This window comes from Camelus ferus, chromosome 18, assembly GCF_009834535.1.
Source record: "Camelus ferus isolate YT-003-E chromosome 18, BCGSAC_Cfer_1.0, whole genome shotgun sequence".
In the NCBI taxonomy this organism is placed as follows: domain Eukaryota; kingdom Metazoa; phylum Chordata; class Mammalia; order Artiodactyla; family Camelidae; genus Camelus; species Camelus ferus.
This window is the reverse complement of record NC_045713.1, coordinates 820,166-846,638: the sequence shown is the minus strand read 5'-3', so window position 1 is coordinate 846,638 and position 26,473 is coordinate 820,166. Positions and strand designations below refer to the sequence as shown.

General features: G+C 46.8%; 1 protein-coding gene and 1 long non-coding RNA gene across 2 annotated transcripts; one reads left to right on the top strand and one right to left on the bottom strand.

Annotated features, from left to right (window-relative positions):
- Positions 1-2,245: 2,245 nt before the first annotated feature.
- On the top strand, positions 2,246-10,894 carry LOC116656683 (mitogen-activated protein kinase kinase kinase kinase 1-like). Its single transcript, XM_032461027.1, is given in 21 exon segments — positions 2,246-2,358; positions 2,527-2,584; positions 2,697-2,787; positions 3,512-3,576; positions 5,017-5,072; positions 5,193-5,240; positions 5,406-5,448; positions 5,542-5,614; positions 6,153-6,284; positions 6,693-6,755; positions 6,984-7,065; positions 7,569-7,685; positions 7,914-7,992; positions 8,497-8,555; positions 8,629-8,647; positions 8,650-8,671; positions 8,749-8,793; positions 9,554-9,596; positions 10,038-10,200; positions 10,298-10,380; positions 10,760-10,894. Coding segments are annotated over 21 exon segments (1,575 nt in total). The 5' UTR covers positions 2,246-2,259.
- An 8,968-nt stretch (positions 10,895-19,862) lies between these two features.
- LOC116657437 lies at positions 19,863-26,245 on the bottom strand. The gene is made up of 3 exons (XR_004312507.1): positions 26,159-26,245; positions 25,545-25,547; positions 19,863-19,872 (listed from the first exon to the last, which is right to left on the bottom strand). It is a non-coding gene; the product is annotated as an uncharacterized LOC116657437 (long non-coding RNA).
- Between the last annotated feature and the right edge of the window lie 228 nt (positions 26,246-26,473).

Below are 26,473 nucleotides of genomic sequence, written 5' to 3'. Positions count from 1 at the left end.
GCATTCTCCTTGGCCTGTGTCTCCACATAGCACTCCAGGGTGGCCAGATTCTCAGGATTATACCTAGAGGAGAATAAAGATGGATGAACAGAGAGGAGACAGGAGTTGAGCTCAGTTACTCTATGGGCCAGGGAGGAGGGTCACTGTAGCCTGCGCCTCTTCTCTCTTCCTTTCTTCCCTTTCTTTAGCTCTGTCACTGCCACTTAGGCTCTACCCAAATACTGAATCAGCTCTATAATTTCTAATAAAACTTATCCACACCCCAGACCTAAGCCAAAGCTCTAAACTGCATCAGAGCCTTGGGTCTTTTCTAGCTTGCCTCCTCAACCTTTCAGACAGCCAGTCATTGCAGACTGTATACCTAGCCTCCTAGACATCTTTGCTACCCACCCTTACCTTCCCTCCCCAGATCTCATTCTGGTCTAGCCCCGCCCTCTCCTGCCTAGCTCCCCTCATCACACCCTGACCACTACTGGTTCTAACTAGCTACTTGGTTTGTTTGGATTCTGAACTGGGAACCCTATGAAAGCATGGCCTGCGGCTGTCTTGGTCAACTCTGGTCTGCAGCATTGCCCAGCACTCACAGACTAGATTTTAGTAAACATTGGTTAAATGAATAATGAGAGGTGAAGGAAGGGAGAGATAAAGAGGCACTAAGAGACACGAAGAGACTGAGGAGCAGACACAGAGAGACATTAAGGCAATTAAAGGGGAGAGTGGCGGTAGGAAACGCTATCTTCTGCCTTTAGGTCTTCGCAGTGCTATTTCCTTAAACACCTCCAGGATGATAGGTGAGAACCCCAGGGCAAGCCCAGGACTGACCACGCCTTACTCCAGAAAATTCTCTCCTCCACCCCGCTTGGCCAGAAGCGCTCCCTACCACCGAACTCAGACCTGTCGATACCCTTGAGCGTCTTGCCCCACGTTTGCTCTCACCTGCTCAAACATCGCCAGGACTCCGTCGCCTCCCACACCCGGGGTGAAGCCGCAGACCCGGCCGCCGCAGACCCGGCCGCCGCGGACTCCTCCAGGACCGGAAAAGGAAAGACTGGTGGAAACGGAAACTACGTCATTGTTTTCGCTCCGGCGCAGTTAGCGCATGCGTGTATGCTCCACCCGAGCAGAATCAACGGCGTGAGAAAAAGCCTGGTCTAGCCAAGTGCGCAGGCGCCTTCTCGTGGCACGCTGGCGAGGAGGCGGGGCTGAGGTTTTCCCCGGCCTCGCGTACCCTGTTCTAGTGCCTGCGGTGTGCGCGCGAGCTGCCAGGGAAGGAGACGGATCCCTGACGGCGTGCACGCACGTCGCGTTGCTCGCGACCCTGAACTCAAAAGCTGTGCTGGAATGCACGTATCAGTCTCCCTTTGGGCCATGGCCAAGTCCCGAGGAAGGTGCTTTTTGAGGTCCCCTTTGCCTCACGCCATGATCCCTAAAGCAAGATCCGAGCTCCACAATTTCAAGTCCTGAACCCGGTCCCCACGCTGCACCCTGACGCCAGGGTTAGGGGCCTGCAAAGCTGTTGTGCTCTGCCTGTCAGGGACAGGGGTGAGGGGCTCCTGGACCCCGCCAGATCACGCCCAGTCCCCATAGGCTCCTGTCTTGTGGGTGAGAGCGAGCACCGCATGTGTGTACAGGTTCTGCACACTGCAGGCATGAAAGCACATGCATGTGTCGTATATGTGGAGGTATATGCTCTGGGTACATCCACATGTACGCACACGGGTATCCAGACACGTGCACGTTGACTGGTCTTCACACTGCACAGGGGGTTACCACTAAGTGCTTATGAGCCCCACCCCCCACTACCCCGGAACAGTAATGGACACTGCATGGTCAACCCCGTGCAGACCTGCCGTCTACCGGTTGTGGCCAAAGTCTCAAGCACTCAGCAGAGGTTCAACTACAGTTTTTAGCTGCCACCCAGAACGAGGGAGGGAGTGTTAGGGCACCCCCCCCCACCCCAGGTCATAATTAAGATAGTTTGCATCTGGTTTACATTCAGCCCACGGCCCTGGAGGTGGAGGGGGGTCCCCTGGGTCCCAAGGCAAGCTGCCTCTCACAGGCTTTCAGGGCCCAGGGGACAGGGGGTGGAGCCGGCCGCACAACCCTGCTGGGGCAGGAAGCCAGCGTGGGGAGGGGGAAGGCCACAGCCAGTGGAGGCAAGACAGTTGCAGGGCCTGTGGGGAGGGAAGGAGGTGCCAGCACTCTGAGCCCTGAGGCCCTGCTGGCCCCTGGGCACAGGCCCAGCTCCGGCCCCCAGGAATGGACCTTGCAGACCCCGACATCTCTAATAGGGACCCCCGGGACCACTATGACCTGCTGCAACGGCTGGGCGGCGGCACCTATGGGGAAGTCTTCAAGGTGAGGAATCCCCTCCTTCTCCATCACCCTCAGACCAGAGATCTTTGGGGTGAGGCCCAAGAAGGGAAGGGGATGCAATAGGGTCCCAGTCCTTGGCTTTGGTTCAAGGATGCTGAGGAGAGCTCAGGCGAATGGAGCCTGCCTGACTGCCAACTTCCCCTTTATAAGGCTCGAGACAAGGTGACGGGGGACCTGGTGGCACTGAAGATGGTGAAGATGCAGCCTGGTGAGGAGAGAACCCAGGAGTGCCTTCCCCACACCCCCACCTCCTGGGACACTGGGATCTCTCCCAGAACCCTTCCCTGCAGCGGCCTTTTCTCTCCGGCCCCTCCTTGCAGATGATGATGTTTCTACACTTCAGAAGGAAATCCTCATCTTGAAAACTTGTCGGCATGCCAACGTCGTGGCCTACCATGGGAGTTATCTCTGGTGATGAGCTTAAGACCTGCCCTGGGACCCAGCCCAGCCCCTACCCCCGAACTCCCATTCCTGACGAGGGTACCCCCTACCCTGACCTCAATCATGGATCCTCATTTTTAACTGGGGCACCCCTAACTGGATCTCCAAGTCACTTCTCTGACCAAAGGATCCCCAAATCTAATCTCCAATCCAGAACTCCCATTTCTTACAAGGGGTCCCCAAAATGGATCCCTTTGTAGTAACCAAACCTGAACCAAGTCCCCTAAAACCAATCTTTCATACTCCTACTCATCGGGTCCCCCGGTTTCACTTTCAGTTCCTTTAATATGAACCCCTAAATTCCCTGACCCTCAAACTAATATCCCAGATACCTCAATAATGACTTCTGTTCCCTATACCTGGCACCTTGGCCTCCTCTGTCGCCTCCGAACTTTCACAGCCTGTGAAGTCTCTACCATGTCTTCTAGATTAGTGTGGAACAGCAGAGGTGCTCTGGCTTAGGAGCCCAAAGACCTGGGTTTGATTCCACTTGACCTTGAACATATTATTTCCTCTCTGAGCCTCAACTTCCCCATCGGTAAAATGGAAATGGGACTGTCTCACTCTGGTGGGCGAGAGAGAGATGGCAGCTCTTACACTGAAGATCTTGTTGAACTAGAACAAGGCAGTGGGCTAGGAGCTGTCCTACAAATGATTTATTACTGCTATTGTGATTGCTATTGAACTGTTGTAGGCTGCAGAGGCTCTGGATCTGCATGGAATTCTGTGGGGTGGGTTCTCTCCAGGGTGTCTACCAAGGTGAGAGGAGCCCCTGCTCCTCCAATCCACCCCTTCTGTCCCTCTGCCATTGTGTCTCCTGGGACTGCATTTCTGGTCCATATTTCACACAATGAGCCCCTTCTCTGGGCCTGACCTGACCTGGATGATGCTGGGGATGTGACAGAGCAGGCCCTGAGCCCTGTCCCCCAGGACCTGAGAGTCCAGCCCTAGTCTTTTTGCAGGCAGTGACCCCTCCTCCTTCCCCCGCCCCATCTTCCTCTGTGTCTGCTTTTCCTCGCCAAGGTCTACTCACAAATTTGAGTATTTCTGCATTTCTGGCTCATTGTCATTTCATGCCCACATGTTCATTTAAGGAGTGAAGGCATTTCTGATTCTCTCAGCCTCCTTTTCGCTCTCTTGGAGCATTTGAGGGTGGGGGCGGGGTGGGTCTCTGATCACTTCTGGATTACTGATGTGCACCTCTGTCTCTGACCATCTCCCTGTCTCCACAAAGGTCAGGAAAGGAAGGACTTCATTAGGAAGTCCTAGGTGGGGAAACTGAGTCCCACAGAGAGGAAGTGACTCACATCACCAGCTGTCAGACCTGCTCTGTGCCCTCTCTGTGTCTATATTGTCCCCTCGGAATCTCTCTTTCTCGATGTGTCTGTTTTCTCACTTATTGGTCTCTGCCCAACTCTTTCTTTCTCTGCCTCAGTTTGGATCTGTTTCTGATTTTCTGTCCCTGTCTCTGTCTCTCTCTGCCTTTCCTCATTTTAACAAAGTCACATCACCTTCTGCTCAAAGCCCTCCCAAGCCTTCCATTTCCCTCCAACAATAAGCCCAAATTTCGCATCACAGTACTCGAGTCTGACGCCCACAACCACCCCAGGCTGACCCACATTCTCTCCACTCCACCCACTTTGCCATTTTCCAGGCCCACCAGGCAATTTAATTTCCTACCTCCGGGCCTTTGCACTTGCTCATCTTGTTCACGTTGAGTGGGAATGCTCCCATCCTCAACCCCATCACCTTCTCAGAGTTGCCTTCGCTGATCACCCAGTATAAAATGTCATACCCCTTCCCACACATATTTCCTGTTGTCTTTTCTTGCTTTTGTTTTTTTCTATTTATTCGCATCTCACATACTGTTTCTTTCCCCTATTTCTCTTGTCTACTGTCCGTTTCCCCCACTGGAATATTCTCTCCACGAGGGTGGGGATCTCTGTCTCTGTGTCCACAGCTGTGTCCCCATTGCCTACCACGGCACCTGGCACACAGTAAATGTGTAGTCGGTTGAATGAATCTATCTCCCTCTAGCCTCTGGTTCCCTGTATTGCTGCCTCTCTCTTTTGCTGACCATTCCTTGTCCCCTCATGTTACCCCCTCCCCATGTGGTACGTGGTGTGGGTGGCAGCCAGGGGCTCCTGGGGCCAGGTTTCCTGGTCCCCATCTGACACCCTGCCGGTGTGACCTTTGCAGTCACAGGCCCCCTGTCAGAGCTCCAGATCAGCTATATCTGCCGGGAAGTGCTCCTGGTGAGGCGATGCTTGGTGGGTTTGGGTGGGGGGAGGAGATGCTTGGTGGGTTTGGGTGGGGGCAGGGCCCTGCTCAAACCCCAGAACACTCACAGCCCCCCTCTCCACCCTCCTCCCCAGGGACTGGCCTATCTACACTCACAGAAGAAGATACACCAGGACATCAAGGTGATCTGGGGGCAGAAAAGTAGCCTTGGTGTGTGGGGGCCTCTGGGAGATGGTAGTGGTATTTGGAGGGCTCAGTCGTTGTGTGACCAGGGAGCAGAGGCAGAGTTGGGCTGGCAGTAGGGAGGGGTGTCTGTGACAGCCTCTGATCCCCCCTCTATTCCCCAGGGAGCCAACATCCCCATCAACGACCCTGGGGAGGTCAGACTGGGTGAGTGTGGCTGGTGGGGGTGGGGAGGAGGACTGGCTGGGAGCCAGAGGGGACAGGGACCGTAGGTCAGTATGTCTCTCCCTCTGCCTCCAGCTGACTTTGGTATATCGGCCCAGATCGGGGCCACACTGGCTCAACGCCTCTCTTTCATTGGGACACCCTACTGGTGAGGGGTGCCTGGCTGGCAGCCAGGGGTGGTGCGGGGTTGGTGGTGGTGGGCAGCGGCTTTCCCCACCATGGATCTCTGGAATCTCTATCCTGCCTTTTTTTCCTGCCTCTGCCTTTCTCTGTTGAGCGATCTGTGTACTCTGTGGCTCTCCCTTGAGTTTTCCATTTCCCTAGATCTTCCTGTGCATGTCTCCCCTCCACGTGTTTTTCTCAGTGTTTCTGTTGATTTTGATCCTGATCTCTGTCTCTACATATCTGTCCATGGCTGTCTTTTTTGTCTGTTTCAGTCTGTGGCTCTCCCTGTCTCTTTGCCTCTCTCTGTCTATGTTTTCTAGTCTATCTCTGACTCTCTGTCTTTACCTCTCTCCGTCTTTATTTCTGTCTCTCTGCCTCTTATGTGTCTGCAGTCCAACTCTCTCTGTGTCCCATTCTCCGGCTCACTCCCTGTCTCTCTCCTGTCCCCCCACCCCCTACCTAGGAGTCTCCCCTCACCTTCATCATGTCACCCCTGGCTCTCTGAGGGTCTCTGCCCCTAGGATGGCTCCAGAAGTGGTGGCCGTGGCCTTGAAGGGGGGATACAATGAGCTGTGTGACATCTGGTCCCTGGGCATCACAGCCATTGAATTAGCCGAGCTACAGCCACCCCTCTTTGACGTTCACCCTCTCAGGTAGGCAGATGTGGCAGGTCCCCCTGGTCCCAGAGATCCCACTCGACTCTGACCCTGAACACCACCCCCGCCTGCTTCCCCACATCAAGACCCCCCTACAGGGGATCCCTCTCCCTTCGAACCCAACCCGAGAACCTCAACCCAGAAAGCATTTTCTCCAGTCCACACCAGGAGCCCCCAGTGCAGGGAGTCCTGTCTTGAGGCTCCCCTGAGACCTTCTGGAACTCTGTAACATGATGAGCAGCATCCCCTGGAAGTGGCGTCCTATGCATCGTAAAACCTACCCCTCATTCTCCTCCTGTCCCTCACTGCTCTCTGCTGACCTCAGTGCCATCGGGGGTTCCTCACATCGTGAGATCTGACCTCCACTGAGAAGTCTGAATCCCATGTTCTGTCCTTGCATTCTAGAGATCTCTTCATCATGACCAAGAGTGGCTATCAGCCTCCTCGGCTAAAGGAAAAAGGCAAATGGTAGGAGAGAGTCATGGGAAGGCGGGGGAGAGAGGGCAGAGTCAGGGCTGATGGTCTGATGGGAGGGTCTCTGGTCCCCTCATCCCAGAACTTGCCGTTTGGGGGGGTTATTTATCTATTTATTTACTTTTAGAGGAGGGGGTTGAACCTAGGGCCTCCTGCATGCTAAGCATGCGCTCTAACACTTGAACTGTACCCTCCCCCAGTACTTGCCTTTTTCTTCCCAAGGTCGGCTGCCTTCCACATCTTCGTCAAAGTCACCCTCACCAAGAGCGCCAAGAAACGACCTGGCGCCACCAAGATGCTCAGTGTAAACCTCCCCTCCCTGAGCAGCCTTCCCAAACTCACCCCCTGTGAGAACACCCCCAGGGCCTCCCTCGGCTCCCTAGAACACTGATGATTTTATTCCACAGAACGCCTATGGCCCTTTCAAAGTCCCTGCTCCCTCTGAAATCCCCAGGGCTCCGCCTTCCAAGACCCTCCAAATTGTACCCCAGACCTTTCCCCCAAGATATGCTGAGTTCTAAAACCTCACAAGTTGCCAACGGCTTCAGGACCCATTCCTGGGGCTTCTCTGGAATTCCAGGGGACACCCGAGACACCTCTGGAATTCTCCAACTTCTCTAAATTCGTCTGATCCCTCCAGACACCTCAGAATCCCCCAGGTGGCAGCTGCCCAGACTTCCCCGCCTTCTTCCTCTATTGGCACCTTCACCGCCAGATTCCCTTAGATGGGTTCTCAAGCCCCTGTGCCAGCCCTCTCCCTGCAGCCCAGCCCTCTGTCTGCTGACCGCCTCCTCCTCCCACCCCCAGCACCGACTGGTGTCCCAGCCCGGGCTAAACAGAGGCCTGATCCTAGAGCTTCTTGACAAACTGAGGAACCCAGGGAAGGGGGCAGCTGTTGGCGAGATTGAAGATGAGGAGCCTGAGGTGAGTGGGCCTTGCTTGGATGACAAAAGCACTGGACGGTCCCCACCTTTGCTCAGGCTGCTCCCCTGCCTGGGGTGTCCATTTGTTGCCTCTCTTAGAAGGAGAAAAGCCAGGGAGCATGGGGGGCTTGGCACAGAGCTGGGGGCACAGAGGTTACGGGAGAGCCGAGGGCTCCAGACTGGGCTGCTGGAGGCCAGGTGGGCCTGATGCGGCTGCCGCTCTGCCCAGCTACCCCCCGCCATCCCTCGGCGGATCCGATCCACCCATCGATCCAGCTCTGTGGGGATCCCAGATGCGGACTGCTGTCGTCAGTAGAGAATCCTTAAGCTTTGGAGACCCTTGTAACCCCCTCATCAGATTGCCAGAGACCCCAGAGACCCTCCTCGCTTCTAAACAGACCCTCAGAGGCCCCCCATTACCATCTGATCCCACAAGAGGCCCCAGAGAACCTCATCTACAAAATGATTCTAGAGACCCCTACCTCTCCACTCTGCACACTGACCCCATAAGATTTCCTATAACCACCAGGACTCCCAGAGACCTCAGAAACCTTGTTCTGATCCCAGATACCCAAGTGGAATCTAAAAATAAACACTCTATAACCATGTTGAGCCCCCATCGCCCTGATCACAAATCTTGACCCCAAAATGAGACCCCTGTAAACCAAGATCCCTCCCCTGAAGGGACAGCTCCAGTCCTAAGATCCTGGCTGCAGACCACTCCCCCACCCCAGTTCTATTCTTTCTATTCCCGAATCCATGTCCCCAGCTCACTGTGTGTCACCTGCATACCACCCCACCCCACCTCCTGTGGCGGCACATGGAGTTCAGGAAGCTCAGAGGCATGTAGTCCAGACCCACAGCTGACACGGTGAGATGCCTCCCCACTGCCCCGCCACCCTCCACTCCCCCTGGGCCACTGCTGACTCTTTCCTATCCCACAGGCTCGCTTACAGCCCCTGGAGGCTTCAAGAGCAGCAGTCCTAGGTCAGGGACCCTCAGCGTGGGAGGGGGGCTGGGATATTTGTGGGGACCTCCCGAGGCTCATGCCTGTCCCTCCTCAGGAGGAACCTGTCAGAGTCCGACGAAGACTACGACGACGTGGAAATGTGAGAGAGCGCCTCAGACCCCAGCCAGCCCCACCATCCATGACCCCAACCTCAGCCCCTGCTTTCCTTCCACCACTAAGCCCGGAAACCTGGCAGTACACTCAGTACCCACACCTTCCTTCACCCTAAACCTGACCCTCCCAGACCAGCCCCACTCTCCTCCCCACCAACCCTTCACCCCTAACCTCACCCCAACTCAACCCTGGACCCCCTGCCACATCCAAGTCCCCAGCTCGTCCTAGATGTTGCTCCAACACCCAGACCTCAACTGCAGCCATAAACCTCAACCCCTGGCCCTCATCTTTCTTCATCTTCTCACCCAAACTCACACTGAACCTCAGCCCCTGGGAATTCTGCCCCCTCCAGACCCTCAGTCCCAGAACTCAACCTCAACCAGGAGTCAACCCAGGCCCCCATCTCCCTCAGCCCCAGGCCTGGGGGAGATCCATTCCACACATCTCATCTGTAATATACTCCCATGTGGCGTGCCCAGCACCAAGTGAGAACCCGACCCCTAGGAGCTCATAGGACCTGTGTTACTAGGTGGCTGTGATGATGCAGAGACCTAATGCACTGTCAACACTGATATCCAAGAGTTGCTGTTGCTATGATCGTCATGGTTATTAGTCCTTTCACCCTCAGCTCCAGCCCAGACAGAGTCACATCCTGGCCCTCCTGAGCTCAGACCTCCAGCCCTAACCCACCCGAGTACTTGCTCCCAAAACCCTCCTCCCCCGCTTAAGCCATCTGTGTGTTTCTGCCCTACCCTCGCAGAAGATATACCTCCTCCTCTACTCCCCAAGGTAAGGTTCTGGGCAAAAGCTGGTGGGCTGGGGGCCAGGAGGCCAGGGTCCACAGATGGTGGGATACCAAGCTCTCCAGGGCTGGAGTCTAGGACACTAGGTCCCTTGAAGTCTGGGACGACCAGGACGATGATCCCACTGGGATCTGGAAGTGGCATCCCTGAACCTAGGTGTGGGACTCAAAATATTTAGCCTGATGAACACTCATCAGTAGCTGGTCCTCGGAAACTCCTGCTGTACCCAGCATTCCCCCTTTAGTTGCCGGAGTATGTTGATGTTGTTGGGGGGGCGGTTAGAGGGGAAGGCTGGAGTGGTGGTCGGATATTGTGGGGAGGGTCAGACCCATGATGCAGCATCAGTTCTGGCAGAGGCAGACTGCAGGGTGCCCTCCCTCGGAGATCATCTCATGTATTTCCCCACCTTCCCTCCCTGTTTCCAAAGCCCAAGTTCCGTTCTCCATCTGACGATGGTCCTGGGGGGACTGTGGATGAGGGGCAGCTGAGCCCAGGGGTACTGGTCCGCTGTGCCAGTGGGCCTCCCCCCTGCACCCCCCAACTTTGGGCTCCCCCAGCCACCCGAAGCCCCCACCTAACCGCTCACTCAGGTAACAGGGCAGGCTGGGGTAGGAGGTGGGCATAGGTGGGGGTTGTTCAGGGCAGGGGGGGGTGATTTGGGGGCTGATTTTCCCCACCCCATCTCAGAACCTTCCCTCTGGAACCCAGCCCTCCGGGAGCCTGACCAGCCCCCGCTTTTGCCCCCCAAGAAGGAAAAGATGAAGAGAAAGGTGAGGCCAGCTGTGCTGAGGACTCACACCTCTGATCGGGGCTGGGGCTGCCTGGTTGGGGTTGCGGGGCTGAAGACTAATAATGATGACAGGTGACATTTGTTGAGCAACTCCTCTGTGCCAGACCCTGACCTCATGTCTTTACATGGTGTATACCTTCACAGATGGAGATAGATAGCACAGAGATAGATATTGTCCCCCATTTAAAAATGGGGAAACTGAGGCACAGCGGGGTAAGTAGCTTTCGAATGTCATAAACTTTCAGGAGGCAGAGGCAGGATTTGAACCTTGGCACTCCAGAGTCTTAACCACGGCAACTTCCTGTCCCCTCCTCTCTTCTGCTGGATGGGCTGCTGCACTGCCCCTATGGCCCACCCAGGGATGTGCCCTTCTTGTAAAGTTGTTCAATGGCTGCCCTCTCCAGATCCACAGCACGGTGGCCTCGACACACCGTTCCACCAAAGTTGAGCATTCAGGAGAGTCTCAGAGAATGAAAGTCCAGACAGATCATTAAGCTTATCTGTGCTTGCTTGCTGAGTGGCCCAGTGAGGACTGAAAGGGAGGGGGTCAGACTCCAAAGCTCAGGCTTGTCATTCTGTGATGCTGGGCCACTTGCAGAGACATAAGTTACATGAACTTCAACAAAGAAACTAGCAGTGTGTGTCATTTCCACGTTCTTGTGGAATGATGGAGAAATACGATGTGGTTCTAGGATAATTAAATGAATACTTGACTTGTTGAACGACCATGTATAAAGGCACTGACAGATGAGCTGATGTGGGCTTGGAGTAAGACGCTTCGTGGCCAACCCACTGTTAAGTCCTCAGTCACGCCCTCCACAGCAATTCTGTTTATGACAGGAATGAAAATGTGTCAGTATTATGTATTTAATTTGTAGTCACGTGAACACCAGAAGGATAGCAAAAATGACAGACTCATAATTTAAAGTGATGTTCACCCACTAAAATACTGGGCTGAGTTTTCTCCAACTTATTAATAAGAAAAATTCCATACACTTTTAAAAAAGGTTGAAAGAATACTGTAATGAATGCTCAGCTAAGGAGTACTTAGGTTGAACAACATTAGTATTTTATCGGTTTTCTTTACCTGGTTTTCTAAATATTTATTCTTTTAGCAATTTGAAAGCAAGCTGCAGACTTCATAAAATTTGACTGCTGAATACTTCCTTATCTCCTAAAAATAGTCTCCTGTCACTCAAATTCTAACCATCACGTCTAAGAAAATTAATAGCAATTCCGTAAGTTTGTGATATCCAGTCCATACTCAAATTTCTTTAATTTTTTATGGTGGTAAAATATTTATAATACAAATACTATTAATTACCCTTTTGCTAATTTTAAGTGTACAGTTCGGTGGCATTAAGTACATTCACATTGTCATGCAACCATCACCACCATCCTTCTCTAGAACATTTTCTTCATCATTCTCAATTCTTGATCCACTGAATTTGATATGAAACTTTGTAGGGGCAGGGCCTATAATCTGACACATGGATCTAAAAGCCAACTTCATAAGCACATGGCTGAGGAGGTAGCAACTTACCTGTGACACGAATAAAAAAAATTGGGGGATTTTAGTCAACAATAAGTTCAATAAGTTTGTGAGTGCCATAGTCCTGGACTCAGGGAAGACTGAAGTCTGCCATTTTCTGCCCTGCTCAGACCCTCCTGGGAGCATCATGTCCAGTTCTGGGCTCCACACCATTTGGTAGTCAGAAAACTCTTGTCAGGAAAATGAAAGGATTTAAAACAGGCAGTCTCTGAGAAAGAGAGGAAGAAATTGGACATTTGAGGCTTGAGGAAAAAAACAAACAAAAACTGTTAACACCTTAAGTAAGAGATGTCATTTCAACTTGCTTGGAATATTTAAAGAACTCCCATTTGGAAGGTATGTTTGTTTTTTCTAAGGGGTAGTTCTCGGGCTAATAAGAGGGAAGTGCTGTGGGGAAGGCTTCAGTTTAGGTGAATAATTTAATCATAATGACGGGAGTTGATTAGAGTGTGGCCTTAGGAAGCAGCCAGTTCCTTGTCACAAGCGGCATCCACTCTAACACTTGGCAGAGGAACTCTAAGCACTGAGTGGCTTTTTAGACTAGAGGACTTTAGGGTCTCTTCTGTACAATGTTTCATTTAGGATTCTTTGAGTTGCAAGAAATAAACCCAGACTACCTCCTTCTCTTGAACTGTTGCATGTGACCAGTGGCAGGACTGAACACTGAAACTCAAGTAGGACAGAGCACACATGCTCGCTCCCCTCTCTCTCCCCTGCCCCCTCTCCAACTTGATGTGTTCTCTTTCTCACTCTGCCCACCCCACCTCTGGCCTCAATTTTTCTCATTGATTTGGCAGCAGCCTGGTTAGAAAAAAACAAAAACAAAAACAAAAACAAAACAGCTGCTGACTATTTCTGATCTTAAGATGGTTGGTTGAAAGATCCTGGAGACAGGCCCTGTGTTACCAGTCATCTCTGGCCAGGGAAAAATGATGATGGACAAATTGGCTGGAGCTGTCCAGTTGTGAGCTCTCTCAGGTAACAAGGGACCCTGTGATGGCAGCTCAAATGCTACGAAGGACAGGGGTGGGCATGGAGACCCTGTCCTGCCTGAAATGATGTGAGGGGCCAGTCCTGAAGGAAAATAGTCCTCTGCAGGGTCCTTCATGGCCACCTCAAGTCACCCTGAAGGAGAAAATGCTGGAAGGTCACCCGGACGCTCCACATGAAATGTTGTAACATAGTTGGGGGCTGCCGGGAAAGCCCTGCTACCCACAGACTGGCCAGGAATGCAGCAAATAAAGTGAGGCTTTCTTTTCTGAGAAATGATGGGGGCAGGGTGCAGCTGTGAGGCCAGGGCAGGGGTGCAGACTATTTGAATTGTGACTGAAAGCCAAGGGTGAGGCCTGGGACCCATGAGACCACAGCTGAGATCTTAAGAGTTTTAGTAAAAAAAAAGTCCCTGCTTCCTTTACACCCAGGAGAACTGAAGGTCCTCAAGGTGCAACAACAATTCAGTGGTAGAATAAGTCTTGAACATGGGAGTCCCCTGGCCCCTGATATTTCTCCTACTCTATAAACCATCCTGCCTCTGAGAAATTACCTTATCGCTACCTTATCTTCCTGGCATTTTTGGTTTGAGAAGGACCCAGGCTTGGCTCTCAGAGAGAGGCCAAATGTCCCCAAGCACCAGTTCTTGAGGTCATTGCAAAGACACCCACGGAGGAACTTTCCATTTTAATCTTTGTACCAGTTGTTTGAGTGTCACGTTCATGCACCCTCATTTTGCTATGAACTTATTCATTTTGGGGCAAATTCTACAAGTCACAGCAGGGATTTCAAAGAGAGAACATAAATGCAGGACATGCCCCTGGGAGCTAAGTCCCCGTCCTTGTGCCACTGCCCACCCCCGGCTTTCTACGTCCTGTCTCTGTCTCCCCCACCCCCATCAGCCCTCTAAGGCTGACCTGGAACCAGGACATTTCCAGGAGTGAGGGAGGCAGGCTTTGGGATGAAGGGCTGTTAGTGCAGCTAGGCTGGCGTTTGTATAATCCGTCCCGGAAGTGGAAGTAGGATGATGGCGTTGACGGCGACAAGGATGAAAATAGGTTTCAGGTGGATCTGCTTTGCTGTTCTGACAGCGTCATCTGAGCACCCAGGTAACTAACGAAATGAGAGCTATAGGGAGCGGATGCTGCTGCTTCTCTGAAAACCCATACGGGGAATGCCAACGGTTTGAATGTTTCATTATACTTTATATTTCATAAGATCCTGCAGGGTACAAAAAGAATAAAAAAGTAATGGCTGGAAATGGAGAAGCAGGAGTGATGAGTCCTGGAATTGAAAATAAGCATCACCCTTGGTTACTGTGGGTAAATAATATACTATAAACACCTTGAGAGTGGGGAGTGGTGTGGAAAAAGGCAGTGCCTGAAAGTAGCAGCACTGACATGGCTCTAAATAGGGCTACAAAAAACAATTAGGACAAAAGAGAGACAACTTCACTCTCTCTCCCTGAACACTGATGCCAGAAAATAGAAAAGGGGGGCCCTTTGGGAGAATTTGTTACAGAATATAACTGTGGCTGCAACAAACACGTTCTGGTCTCACAATGAGTTATAGATGAAACCTATGTCTATGACAAATGTGCCTCGTGTGAAAGCCACAGCACTTGAAAATATATGTTTTTTTTTTTCCTCCCTGCATCTCTTGATAGGGAACAAATAATCTATGGAAGACATGTCCATGTTCATGCACAGAATAAATCAAGAGTCAGCCCAGCAGGCTTGGGTATGACACGCAGGCCAGTAAAGAGCGCCCACTGCTTTCTGTTCCAGCAATCTGATAGCCTCCTCAAAATTCAAGCCATTCTGTGTGGATATCTGCTCTTGAGGGTAGGCTTCTAGAGGGTGGCAATGCATCTTTTTCATCTGGTCAGCAATGCCAACTTTAGATGACTCTTTGGATTTTGGAACTAAGGCAAAATGTGGGAAGATGTTAGTTTTCCCCCAGCAAAGGTGTGTTTTAAGCACAAAAGGCTACCTGTTGGATACGTGGAGCACCATTTGTGTGGAGAGTGTTGCCACAGGGACCTCAGGGAGGGTAATGTAGACAGTGTGCGATGGGCTAAGGAAGAGACTTTCACATTTTTTGACCTACACTGAACACATTTTACGTGGAGATGCATCACACACACGGAAGGTTTCATGAAACAATGATTACTCTAACTATGTGCAGCACATCTTAATTTTCCCATCCCATGCCATTCCAATTTATTCCATTGCTTGCTTCCATCCTTCCTTCCTCCCTCCATCTCTTTCTCTTCCTTCTGTATATTAAATTGGTTGTGGCTTAGTGTTTGAACAGCTCTGCACTAGGGGACATGAAGAGACACAACAGAGCATCTGTGTTCTATCCAACAAGCTGACTGTAAGCCTTAGGAGGGAAGAATTATCCCCAAAACCTAGCTCAGGGTATAGTGTGCTGCAGATACTAAAGAAATGTTCCTTATCAACACCATCTACTAATTACTTGACCTTGGGCAAATCATCAACTGTTCTGTGCTTCTATTTTCTCATCTGTTAAAAGATACTAATAATACTTACCTCTTGGCATTGTTGTGAGGATGAAAGGATTTAGAACAGTGCTTGACATGTAGTTTGTCATCATTTTTGTTGGTAATCTTATGATTAAAGACGCGGTGGTAAATGCTGTCAGTTCTCGCCAATTTACTTGGCTATTCTCTCATTCATCCATTTCTACAATGCCTTCTAAGTTCCCTGAACAATGCTAAGCATTTTGCATTAGTTACTCTTGTTATCATCTCAATAATTCTATGAGGCAGGCACTGTTAGTCTCAGTTTATAGGTGAGGCTTAGAAGGGTGAGCTACTTGCCTAACATAGCTAGCCCGTTGCACCAGGTCTAGATGACTCAAAAGCCTGAGACAAATGGAGGCAAGTGAAGTCGAGTAGAGGGTGTTTCAGGCAGATAGATTTGCACTTGAAGAAGTTTAGGGACGGGGTCCTAATACTTTTGTATTTGTTGTTTCCCCTCTCATCTTCATGAACACTTGAATTGGATGAGTGTAAGGAAGGTAGCAAGATACACTTCATTTGTGACATAAGAAAGAAACAAGAGAAGTCTTGGTTATCTTTTTTTCAAGCTCCCATACAACTACTCTCTTTCAGAAGCTGCTTCTCCTCAGTGCTGTGGGTGTGATCCTGCTTGGTGAGCAGATTAGAGTCATCCTGAATGGAATACTGCTCCAGATCTGATGGAGGTCAAGGAAATGTGGCAAGAGATAGGTTCTCTGCAAAGCAGGAACAAGAGACAGCCTAGGTCAAATGGGGAAATCTGAGACAATGGAGTACCAAGTGAATAAGAACATTTAAATGGTTACGGTTCTGGAACTGGTGTTGTCAGGGAGTGCGGCTGGACAGGCAGTGACTGATTTCCCAGAGTGGGTTTTATCTGCCCAGTTAGAACTTGTGAGGGGCTGGGGCTACCCCATCTTTGGCCTAAACCTTCATTTTTGAAACCCAGCTTTGATAAGGGTGGCCATTATAGACACCATGTTCAGAATTTGGTAGCTCTTTCTTCATGCAGATTTCCACTCCTTATTAATTATATCTTACCTTCTTATTGAAAATTTCTTTTCCAATTTATATCCTCAGTGGAGTGAAGCACATTTTCACATGTTATATGAAAATATTTCATATTTATTGCACTTCCTGCCTGGTTCACCAGATGAGATTTAAAAAGCAATTCACTCTTGGTTCTCTTGGAGGAGACTTAGGGCTGTCTGCCTGGTGACCGTCCAGTGTGGTATCACGGGAGAAGAAGTTGCACTTAATGTCACATGGGCTGTTTCTGAAGGAAATGGATGAGGTGTTCTTAATTTATTAACTGGACCATTTGCAGAGTGAGAAATCCTCTCTTGTGGAAACATGAATGGAATTTCCTTCCTAAGGATGTTCTTGTTAGAAGCTTTTCACCCTACTCTGGCTCTCCAGCAAAGTCTGCGGACTTTTTTCCTGATGCATCCTTGACCCATCTAAAATTATGTCTTTCCTACTTGAAACCCTAAAATTAACTGCTCTTTGACATGAGTAGCTTTCAGGATCTGGTACCTTCTATACACCGGACAGCTGTGCTATTATCAACCCCCCCTCCCATTTCCTAGTGTTGCCGAGTCCAAACTCATTCTGCTCACCACATGACAGGCCAATAAATCGGGAGACGAGGTGTCGGGGCAAGGAATAGCGACTTCATTCAGAAAGCCGGCAGACCCGGAGGATGGCAGACTAACGTCTTGGAGAACCGTCCTGCTCTAGTCAGAATACAGGCTCCTTTTATACAAAAAATAAGGGAGGGGGAGGGAAAATAAGGGAGGGGGTGTGGCTTATTGTTGTAATCCTCTTGCTGCAGGCATTCTTGTTCTTGCAGCCATCCCCGTGGTCTAGGTCACGGTGTCCCTGTAAACCTCCAACAAAACAAAGGTTATTCTCTACTACACTAGGCTGCTTCCAGGCAGCCTCTCACCATTCTTATCAAACCACCAAATATCCCCACATATGTGTGTGTACCTATTCAAAATATTGAACCTGGCACACCATGAATTATGGTCACTGACATTAACAAACTACACAGTATTGACTGACTAATAGCCTAGCTCATTAGTATTTCGTATTAGCATTCCAAATCATAAATATCTGGGGAAAAGGAGGTATTTCTTAGCATTCCCTATTGGTAAGAATGGAAAGTTTGGGACCAGAATTCCTGGACCGCCCTGCTCATCCTTAACTCTTTCCTTTCTGCTGGGGGCCACCTCTCCCTCAGCTGGGAACTCATGGACTCCTGGCTGCTTTGTGAAGCTCTTCTTTCCCCACTGGTCACTGTCACTGCCAGCAGTTTTATTTTGCTGGTTTCTCTGAGCTAACTTTTTTTAACCTATGGAATGCCCTTGCCTCCTTCATTGTCCCTTTTTCTGCTAGCCTCTAGTGGGTCACCAGACAGAGTTGCAGGGGAATATATAAGTTTACTGAAGAGCTTGGGGAAATTAAAGAATATGGCAGTGACTTAGAAAGAGTATGTGCAGTTCCCCTTTAAATGTGACATTTACCAAAACCCTGTCCATTTTCTAAGGGAGAAGCACTCAAAAGTTAAACCTTTCGGAGAAAGTTCTCTCTAACAGGGCTTCTTAAAATCAACGCCATTGATATTTTGGGCCAGATAATCCCTTGTTGTGGGGGCTGTCCTGTGCATGGTAGGATGTTCAGCAGTATCCTTGTTTCTATTCAGGGGATGCCAGTAACACTTTCCCAGTTATGATGACCAAAAATGTCTCCAGACTCTACCCAGAATCCTCTGGTAGAGAACCACTGCCCTTTAGACTTACTCTTCAAAATATGGTCAGCAAAGCAAGTGGCAGCATCATTGCCTGGGACCTTGTTAGAAACGCAGACTCTGGCTGTGCCTCACGTGTACTTCAACAGGATCTGCATTTTGACAAGATCCCCTTACGTGTGCCTTAAAGTTTTGAAGCCCAGCCCTAGAAAATGTCTCGCACTTGCTACTTTTTCTGCTCTGTTTCAACTCCATCTTTCACTGAGATATCTTGCTAACCTTTCCTGGATAAATTTCCACCTTTTGCAAAATTCCTCAGGCTGCTCACAAGTATTTATGTTGATTCAAGAGCCATCGCCTTCCCCCTTCTTTCCAGCAATCTGTCCCCTCAATTCTGAGTTACTAAAGCTATAACAGTGTTCAAGAGGCTCTAGAATAATATTCCAGAAAATGAGCCTGAGCTGGGGAGGGGAGGAGGAATTTGGGTCAACAAGCCTGTAAAAATAGCTCAGATGGGTATTGACCACTCAATGTCTGTCCACTTTGATGTTTCCTGGCTCGTAGGATTTGAAATTAAGCCTAGGCTGATTCTTCAGTTAAAACTATCATCCTTCTTCAATTGACATTACACTTTGTACTCTATGAAATTCAGAATCTGTGAACTGGCAGTGGGAAACACTGAAAGTCTATCAATCTTTTACCAATGACTCGCCTCATTTCCAGCAGTCTTTAGGTGTTCAGAGTACAATAACATTGGTTAACACTCTTTCTCAATGAATTAATTTACACACTTGAATACTGAACCAGCAGTGCTAATCTACCTATCTTATTTTGATACCTAATATCCAGTTTCCTTTTTAAATTGTTTGGTCATCTATTTTAATACTATTGAAATTTAGAACTGGGGCATAACTTTTAGTCACTTTCACATATTTATATTCTGCATCTCAGTTCATAGATTGTTATTTAGCAATTAAGGCAACAAATAGAATACACACACACGTGCGCGTGTCAGTTGCTGGGAGACAATGTGCAAACTGGGAGCCATGTAATTATAGACTTAACAGAACTGGGTTTAGAGTGAGGCAAGAAAACTTACCTAGGGCGCAAACACTCTCTCTCAGCTTCCTGAAAATGCTGACTCTAGTTCTCGCCTGAGACCTAGTATCTCCATTCTGTGAGTGGCATGTCTTCTTTTAGAGTCATTTCTGTATCATCAAGGTTATGGGTAACAACGAATTTTCCTATTGTTTCTAGATTTATGCTGTGTTTTTTGTTCCCTACACTATCTTCCTAGTTTCAATCCCTAGTCTTTTGATTTCATGAAGGTGGGCCATCCTGGTGTTCTGTCTCCAGTGAAGATAACTCCAGTAACCTGAAGATTAGGAAAGATATGGATTCAGAAGATCAGATTTGGAATGTTCTTGCCCAGATTCATTATCTCCATGTGCCAGTTATCAATATGTTGCTTTCTCAGTCCAAACCCACCCTCCTTTGTTCTGATTTCTGATACTGAATCTGGATCCTATACAGATTTCTCTTTCACCACCTAGCTTCATGTTAAGCTTTATCAGTGGAAGATGCTGGAGGAACTCTCCAAGCACTCCTGTTTCTGTTGCTTTTCTTCTTGCTTCTGTAGGGCAGTGGCTGGCAGATACCTTCATGTGAGAGACCAAGTGATGCACATTCTCCAGCAAGTTTTACTGGCACTTTGACCAGCATCTTCTCAGAGAGTCTTGCAGGCACCCCAGCAAGTGACTTCTCGGTGAGGATTACCAGCACTCCAGTGGGCAGCTTCCTGGACAGTGCAGTCAGGGAGACCCACTAGCGTTCACCCACGGCAGTGCCCCCCGACCCAGCAGGTTTCTCTGGCACTCCAGCAGGCTCTTTCCTGCTTGCCAGTCCCAGCCTGTGGTACCTCAGTGAGCTTCAGTGTCATCTGGTGGGCCGCGGCCACACCGTCTGCAACAAGGTCTCATTCTTAGCCTTGAGGGGAGAGGGATGGGGACTTCCAAGTTTGTTTCTTTCTTGAATATTCTCTCTCATTCTTAGGAGTAGCAGCTACTCCCATGATCTCCTCTTCCAGTAATCTTTAGGATTCTCTTTACTCCTCTTAGTATTAATCCTTTTTGTCTATTTAATAACTCTGTATGTTACATTTTTCTGTTTAAATTACTGCTGTAGTTTCTGTCTCCTAATTGGACCCTGACTGGTTCATCCTCCAGTTCAGAAGAGACGTTATACTAAAACCTGAGCCTACTCTGCTTTTAGAAGGCATCCACAGGAGAGATAGGGCTCTTATAAGGATCCACACCCATTTTCTTGTAGCTAGGTTAGAAATGGCCTTCTCTGAATGGAACCTCTAGGAAGTAATGAGGAGTTCATTAAAAGGTGGTGTTCACCAGTAAATCTTTGTTACTTCAGCTTGTCTTTCTGGGTCTTTGCCTAGACATGCTCTCCCCTTCTCTGGTTCTGACTGTAGTATAACTACTGCCAATCTGTTTGGACCTTATCTGCAGACCTTTGATTAAGCCTGAGGCTTTCCCTGAGATTAACTATCTGTAGATAATAGATACCTGTCTGTCTATAGATAATCTCAGGGAAAGTCTAAATTATTTAAATGCATAAATAATTTCTATATATATATATATAAATGTATAAATCATTTTAAATGTATAAATAATATATATATATATTTATATACATATATATAATCAAGATTTCCATGGAGGAAATCACAGATTCTGTTTTTTAAGTTTGTTCCATTTTATTTTGTTTTTGACAATACAGAGTCACTGGAATTGTTTGTCCATGGTTTTCTGCTCTCAATGTAGAGTCTTTTTGAATAAGTGCTTGCATGTGTCCAGTATTAATGTTTTCATGAGTAACCATTCTGAGAATGATTAGCTAACCATTCTCATATTGCTTATGAGGCTTAATGGAAAAACGGAAGATTTTTTCCATTCTTCAGCTATGATTTTCTTGCTGGTTGGGTCAAGAGGCCATCTGATTTACAGAGTTTTTGAGTATTAACTATCACAGGACTCTAACTAAAGTGATGGGCTTGAAAACATACATCGGCTTTACCATGTCCTTAATTCTGAGTTTGGATGCAGCTAAAATAGGGGACATTAATATATTTTAGTTTACACGGTTAGAACTAGGTCTCATACTTAATATGCCTATTTATGAAAAATAAACTATATATCAGCATTTGAGCCAATGGCTTTAGCCCAAATTTATCACAGTAAAATATTGCAGTACTGGTTTCTGATTGATAACCTTCATTAAAGGACCACATGCCTTCCAATATGTTCTTGGCAAGTGTACCTTAATTATTTTATTTTCCTGTCAATAAAATTGGCATAGAATTATATTTTGGGGGTCTATATATGGGCTGCATATATATTAGATGCAAAATGTTATTACTAATAATAGATACACTGAAGTTGGAGGGTTGACAATGATCTAAACTCACATACTAGCTTTAAAACAGCAGCTCAGGTAATGTTTAATAAAGTGGCTTTCATGATTTACTGTATTTCTTACTCTAAACTTTTCCATGAGTGTTTTCATTTGTATCTCAGGATCTTATGGTAGCCTGTGTTATCCATCACTATTACACTGTCACTCCAAGAAGAGATAAATGTTCCATATAGACTAATCTGATACAGATATCCTATTGGAATAATTTCCTTAATGTTGTGTCATTTCTAGATTGTGAAGATGTAAAATACAGGCAGAAGTGAATTTTTTCCATCTTTGTGGTCAGCAGCTTCATTCACTGATTTTGCATCTTAGATATGCTTTAGTGTGGTACAACCATAAAAAGTCACATGTCAAGTAAAAACAGCCTGAAAAATGGTGATTTCTTGCTTGTGGCATTAGTGCTCTTATGGAACAGTTTCTGTGTTTTGAAAAACAATAGAGTTTGTTATGAAAATGAGTTTCCCCAGAGAGTGCCACATGACCGTAGGCTATTAATTATACACTTTTATTGTTATCTTTTGTTCAGAACAGTAGTGCTCCTGAGGTCCTGTGGAACTTTTCTCCCATGAGATCATGTCGAGTTTTGATTAAGCATCATTATATACAGTTCATTAACAATGTATCTTAAAATGAGTTTTTGATTGAACATTTTTATTGGCCATTTACTATAATTGATGGATTCTGTTGAAATTTCACATAGAAAATTTGCCAGGATGGTTATGGTATTTTTCATTATATATCATCATGCCCTTTTCCCCTAAAAGAACCCAAGTTTCTTTTAAAAAAATTAACTTCCAAAAATGAGATATTGATCTATTGCCAAGGCAGTTGTTCCTTCCATAGTTCAATTAGGAGAGAAACAGAAACTGGTAATATTAAATAGAAATAAGAAAAATTGGGGAAATTAAATAATCCTATTAACACAGCCCTATTTTCCCTGGGGCTCAAGTCACTCTTTAGGAGAGAAAATGAACTCTTTCAAGTTGATAAGCATCCTTTTAATGCAAAACTGAACTTGATCTGTTTCACTGGAGTCTCCAATATCACAGCATTAATCATAGTGTTTACAGCTTCTGTTCTGTAATCAAAGGGTTAAAAGGAATTTGGCAGTTGGTCAACTCATTACTTTTTCTAATACCTTTACATTTAAAGAAAATTAGAAATCTCTTAGAAATTGTTTATGTGTTAGTAAAAACTGCCCTAGAATTTTTTTTTTTTTTTATACTGAATCTATTGTCACTGGAGGTGTTCAAGCAAATACTGGGTTGGGTACACACTGGGAAGGAGAAAATGGTAACACAGGTCATCTTTAACATTTCTTCCAACTCTAACCTTTTATAAATTACTCATCTGATAACAGCTAAGACATAGGACAAAGATAGAAAAAGAAGAGGGAGAGAAGTTTGAAGACTGATACTGTTTGGCTTCAGGCAAGTTACTTACCTTCTCTGGGTTTCAGTTACTTTAACTGTGATAATAAGGAAATTGAATTCAGTGATGTCAAAGGTTCCTTCCTACTGGAGTATTCCGTGATTCTCTATTTTCCAAGTGACTGAGGAATAAGTGACAGTCTTTCAAGAACCTATTTTTCATTCAGGAAACACCAGACACTTGGGGCGATGGAGCCCACTGACAAATGTTGGCAAATTTATAAAATTCCAATGAATTGACAGTTTTGGTATCTATTATGTTAACATATTTCTACATTATCTGTCTTTTCATGTAGATTTCCTCCTGCTGAAAATATGAATAAGAAAAAAAAATAAAGGAAAGAAATTCTCTTTATAACTATTTTCTTCTTTGAAACAGCAATTACTGCTGCCACAGGAAGCTTCTGTGAGCTGGAATGTGCTTTGTCATTGTCATCACAGACAAAGGGTCAAATTAAAGACAAAGGGTCAAGTTGTAGGTGCTGAGCATGGGATATTTTTCAGGAAAGAGAGAGTGCTCATCATTGCTTACTTTCCCAAATCTCACTGATTGATTGTCATGATCCTTCTTTTCATATCTGTTTTACTCTCTTCCCCTGAACATGGGGACTATTAGCTCACAAATTCCTCTAACCCTGGTGAAATCACATAGGTTGAACTGTTAGACTTTAGTCCACCACCCAGATATTTGTTGGGGAGCCAAAAGTGCTCGGTCTTCTGAATCTGAAAGAAAAGGAACCCGAAATGTCAAGTACATATTTTATCTGCTGCAGAACTCTGTATTGCTCCTCTTTCTATTTCTCTGTCCCAACATCCTACCCCTTTAAACTGCAAGGCACCACTGCAACAAAGGAAAATGTGCCAGGAATGTACTAAATTATGATTATTCAGTCATTATTCACTCAATAACATTGAGTGGACCACCCTTCCTCATTAACTTGTATCTCAGAATTTATCGATTTTTACCTTAAATAGTGGTTAACTAGGACACTTTCTCTCTTTTCCACATCTTGCCCTATCTTGCAATTTAAGTGGGAATAACATTATGGAAAAATAATAAATTTAATCCATTGTAACATCAAGTTCAGTGGGTGAAACTTAAACATGGGTCAAGTTTAAGACTATATTGAAGTTCATTCACATGATATATTGATTTATTTCCCATATGTGAGGTGAATGAGCAAAGTGGCTTTGTGAGCATTTAATGTTTTAACCATGGAGGAGAATACTATTTCTCCTTAAGTGTAAAACTAAGTGATAAGATACATTTTATGGCCCATTTTATTGTGGTGAGGGTCTACTGCAACAGTAAGAAGTCTCTACCCCATAGTAAAACTTACATATTTGGGTGAAAGAAAAAATCCAGAGTCAAGATGCAGCTTGAACATTTGTTGTGTTCTTGGCCGGAAAGGGAAGAAACAGACTACTGTGAATCTGTGCATCATCTGCTAAACCGCTTAGTGCACAGATCCTGTGGATTGAGATTGTATTCTTCATGTAGACAGAGAAGGGTATGAAAACAGAGTTCGATGACCCAACCTGGGAATAGGATGGAAAGACCAAAGTGTCTTGTCTTCACACCAGCAATAAGGCATTCTGGGGAAAGTACAGAGCTTGCTAGTTAATAGTCCTGGACTCTAGCCTTCAGTCTGTCTTGAGCATTTGTGTGCCCTAGGCAAGCTAACTCATCTCTTTCAGCGTAACTTTCTTGGTCAGCATGTAGACGAGGAATGGAGACATCCTTGACATCTCTGGCGCAGCGCCTAGCATCCAGCAGGCACGCGCAAAGTAGTCATAGGTTCTGAATCTTTCTCGCTTTCTCACCCACAAAGTGAGGGATTTGATCTATAACACAATCATTTTCAAGTACTTGTTTTTTTTTTGAAGCAGTAGAAGCTTTTGAATACCACCAACAAATTTTACATGGAATCCCAATACATTAAACAGATGAAGCTAAACTGTTCTGATTGGAGTGAAAGTCCAGAACTACCTTCACTGGTCCTTTGTGTTTATTATGCCAGGAGTTTGACGTCCATTCAAGCTTTCACTCACTGCGTGTGTGGGAACTGCGTGTGCACATCCATGCACTCGTGCACAGGCAATCACAAAGCTTTTCAGCACCTTTAAATCATTAATTATTTCTTGGGCCAATACATATTCCTTGTGGGTTACTCATGTCAGTGGTCTAGTTTTCCACCTTCTATTTCCCCAAGGTAAGTCCCCTGACAATTTATGATGAAAGAGGGTTCGTATTGATGTAGTGAATGATGATGATCCTTTGAAAATGTGTTGGCAGTCACACTTGCAAATAAAGAGTGGCACAGCCAACTGCAGGCAAGCCTGATTCAGGCGGGATCCTATAATGGGTATCATCTATCTGTGCCACTGACTGTGGGTGTTGGAGTTTTTACTAAAATTACCATTTGGGGCCCTCCCTGTTCAGATATCTATTTTTAACAATACACGAAAAGTTTCTTTTAATTCAAGACTATATAAAGACAAAAGAAGCATTTGGTTTAGCATAAATCCTAGCATCGTAATAACTGTATATATTTTACTAAATATTTAACTTACTTCTATGACATCTATACTTAGCAGCGAAGCTCGGTTGGGAGAGCCTTCAGACTCAGACTAAACTGATTTTAAATCCCAGCTCTTTTCATTTGTTAGCTTTGTGACTTGAGCAATTATTTTATCCTTGCTAAACCACAATTTCCTCATTATTAGTGGAAATGGAAATGAGAATTCATTCCTCTTTTAGGTTGCTATGAGACTTAAAAGAAAAAAACAAAATCCATTCTGGAGCCCAACAATGGACTCAGCTCACAGTAGATGCCCAACATCTATTAATTCATTTTTGCTTAAGAGGTGATGTGGTGCTGATGTTGACTGACAGTCCGTCCTCAGCCCCAGACTGGTGAGACTTGAGAACCAAATATGGCCAAAGAGCGACACCAGGACAGCTTGGCTCCCTAGCTTATTTGATTCTTCTCTTTCTACCTCTGTGTCAGTTACTGATCATCGCATCTTGAGCTGACTTGGATTTTTATGCTAATTTACAAAGATTCTCTGGTTCTTTGTTGTTTGTTGGTTAAATGTTTACATACCACCAAGATGTAAATGTCTGCATTAACTCCAAGCCTATCATCCTCTCAGCCTCTAATGCTATTGCACAGATTCACACAGTCAAAGCAAGAAGAAATCAGCTTTCTTTCAAAGTGTGCTCTGCAAACTATCTGCTATTATCATAAGCTTACTTAGGTATGTGCCACCTCTCTCTCTCTCTCTCCCTTTCTTTAGCTTTCCTCACATTTT